The sequence below is a fragment of the Tasmannia lanceolata genome, unplaced genomic scaffold, assembly GCF_043159265.1.
Source record: "Tasmannia lanceolata isolate RefF3 unplaced genomic scaffold, GAP_Taslan_0.1 ptg000011l, whole genome shotgun sequence".
Classification (NCBI taxonomy): Eukaryota; Viridiplantae; Streptophyta; class Magnoliopsida; order Canellales; family Winteraceae; genus Tasmannia; species Tasmannia lanceolata.
In genome coordinates this window covers 3,818,914-3,822,329 of record NW_027518688.1, presented here as the reverse complement: position 1 = coordinate 3,822,329, position 3,416 = coordinate 3,818,914, and the positions used below count along the sequence as shown (strand labels likewise).

The window sequence follows — 3,416 nt, the reverse complement described above, 5'->3', positions numbered from 1 at the left end:
CACGAATACATACTTGTCACAATCGATTACTTCACTAAATGGATCGAAGCACAGTCGTACACTTCAATATCATCTGCATCAGTCGTAAAATTCATCAGGGCCAACATCATCTGTAGATATGGAATCCCTCACAAGATGATATCAGACAATGGTTCACATTTCAAGAAAGAAGTAGCATCATTGTGTGCAGAATTCAAAAGCAAACACCATAAGTCTTCTCCGTACAGACCTTAGACTAATGGTGTTGTCGAAGCAGCGAATAAGAATATCAAGACTATTCTTCAAAAAATGACCCGATCGTACAAAGATTGGTCGAGTAAACTCCCGTTCGTAATTTGGGCATACAGAACGTCTGTCCGCACATCTACTCGAGCCACTCCTTATTCACTCACATATGGCATGGAAGTTGTCCTGCCCATCGAGTTGAAAATCCCGTCACTCAGAATCCTGATGGAAAGCGATCTACTAGAATCTGAATGGGCTCGTATTCGTCATCAAGACTTGTGTATGATGGATGAGAAAATGTTGAAAGTAGCGTACCATGTACAAGGCTATCAGTGCAGATTAGAAAGAGCTTTCAACAAGAAGGTTCGAATCCGTGACCTCAGAAAAGGAGATATGGTGCTTAGGGAATGTGGAGCTTCTATCTTCGATCCGCGGGGAAAGTTTAGACCTAACTGGTCTGGCCCCTACATCGTTGATGAAATCTTGCCCTGAAAAGCCGTCAAACTTCTTGATCAAAACGGAGATAGAATTCCTGAACCCACTAACCTCGATCAGTTAAAAAGATATTACTCTTAGAAACAAATCAAAATTCAAACTACGCGAACCTGATCCAATCCTCTTTGGGGTACGTAGGCAACCTGACAAACCCAGGTTCGGTCACCCTTTTGGCATAGCCCAAACAGAACCCATCACATTACTCCTTTCGATGCTTTCCCCCACAGAAAAGCCTCGAACTACACGGACCTGATCCCAACCGTTCTTTGGGATACTAAGCAACCTGATCATCTCTGGTTCGATCACCATTGGTATCCCCACAAATCTCCCAAATGTCCAGAACAAGAAGATCTGAAGATCCACTAAGTTGAAAACCTGAAAGGGCGGCTTAGGAAAAAATTAGGATCATCATACTTGTAGGAACACAACCTGAAACTTTGCTCCTAGGAAAAATTAAGGTATAAACAGTCCGTCAAGTTGAAAATTCGCAAAGGACGACTTGATTGTTGCCAGGGCATATCTTCGGAATGACCAGTCAGAGATTTCCCTGGTCAAAACAAAATGAGATAATGCTTCAAACAATCTAAAGGGTCTCTGGACCATGATTAAAAACCAGGGGCAGGGAACACTGCCTATGCGTAAAAACATTTAAACTCATCTATCTAGGGTTCCGACTTACCTAAATAAAACAAAAGCATTTATTTCATTAAAGTCAAGTCTCCCTCCTTTCCTCCCTACATGGGAATTCAGAAGAAGAAGAAGAAATTTCATCTTTTCCTCTCAGCTATATCTTTGCCCAGCTTAGGTAATCATATGTTGAAGAAAGGCACAGCGAATTCCTTTATCTCAGAAAGTCACGATCCAACTCAATATTTCAAGTCTCAGAAGATCAGCTCAGTACCCCATGTACAGATCTCAAAAGACCAGCTTAGTACCCTGTGTACAGATCTCAAAAGATCAGCTCAGTACCCTGTGTACAGATCTAAGAAGATCAGCTCAGCATCCCGTGTACAGATCTTAGAAGGTCAACTCGGTATTCCGTATACAGTTCTCAGAAGATCAAGATCAAGTTTGGTACTCTGAGTACAGAAAAGAACTGTTCGAGGGAATGTAACCTTACCATATGTGGCTATCAGCATGTATCTCCTTTGTGTTTGCAATAAAATACCCTGGTCTCACCTTATGTTTAGCTTTCTCTTGTCTATGGGAATGAATACACTAGGGGCATTTTTGTATTATTAATCACAGAAATATGATTAATAACACAAAAATACATGATCAAATTACTAAGAAACCATGCAAGGGGCATTTTACATTATTAGCCTCCGCTAATAATGCAAAATGCTCGAAAATCAAAAATCAGGTTTTAAAATATTCAAAATCAAGTTGTTTTAAGAGCTATGCTAGGGGCATTTTTGTATAAATATCCATCGAGAATGGATGTCTATTTATACAAAAATCCACTTTTCTCAAGAAGCGACAAACGCGAACAATTGCAGATAAAAGCAAACCAGTCAAAAGTGATCAATATATATATATATATATATATATATATATATATATATATATATGTCTGATCAATTACAAAATACATCTCATCCCCAATTGGGGGAATCAAAAAGAGAAAAACATAAATAGAACACGCTAATCACTGCTCTGGCGGTGGTGGATCTCTCGGATCCTGCTCTGGACAATCCTGATGTAGGAAGACAGGAGCTGTAGCAGCTGCTCCAGGCTGAGAAACTGAAGAATCTCTTAGCTCTCTAAAACCCATATGAACATCGTCCAAAAGACGATGAAGTGAACTAGATGTCATCGTCATCCCTATAATGAGTAACCCGAGTCAGGCTCACCTCCAGAAGCTACAACTGCTCTGTCGCTAGGGCCAACATCTGGCTCTGAAGGAGGAGGCACATACATGCGCAAAGGACCTACTCCAACCCTCACTCTTGTTGCCCGGGCGGTGCTCTGTCTCGCCATCCTCTTACTTGGCCTGTGATCAGGCGAGGTAGTCTCAGCAACCTTGGGATCCTCTGGGACATAATCCTCGTCAACCTCATCATCTCTATCGTCGGTACTGTCCTGACCCTCTGCTACAGGCATCTCTGGCCTATACACCTCCTCTGGCTCAGGGTCTCCCCGACTCTGCCTCCTCCCTTGTACCCACAAGATGTTTCAAAACATCAAGATATATCAAATTATAGATACAAGAATTCAATTTAAGAAAAGAGGAGCAAATACCTGTCTGGTCCGTGGACCCTTGCTCGCAGCCAATCTCTGTCTCAAAATCTCTATCTCATGCTGGAGCTCAGTAATGAGATGAGCGTCCTCCTGTCGAGCTGTTGCCATCATCTCATTCTTTCCTATCTCCTCACTGGCAAGTGACCGTAGAGCACCCACTATCAACAACAGCTGGTTCGCTTGATTGCGAGGAATCTGATTTGCCAACCAAAATCAAATCAAGTGTGAGTAAAATTCTAATTTTGAAGTTAATTGCGTAATCAAATTCACTTACCCAGGCATAGGTCTCCGGAATCAGATATCCAATCGCCCCAAATGGCCTAGCTATCTCAAACTCCCCTCTCCTATCACAGAAAGGTATCGTCCAACCTGGCAGCGGAAAGTACTCAGGAAGTGAAGAAGGACCGGCCCCTGAAGAATCGGGTCGAGTACCTCGTCTGCTAGGCGCTCGGGCA

At 42.4% G+C, this 3,416-nt stretch overlaps 1 protein-coding gene across 1 annotated transcript; it reads left to right on the top strand.

Moving 5' to 3' along the window:
- The first annotated feature begins 288 nt into the window (after positions 1-288).
- LOC143886950 (uncharacterized) lies at positions 289-717 on the top strand. Its single transcript, XM_077391117.1, has one exon. The coding sequence runs from the start codon at positions 289-291 to the stop codon at positions 715-717; it is 429 nt and encodes a 142-aa protein (XP_077247232.1).
- Positions 718-3,416: the final 2,699 nt, after the last annotated feature.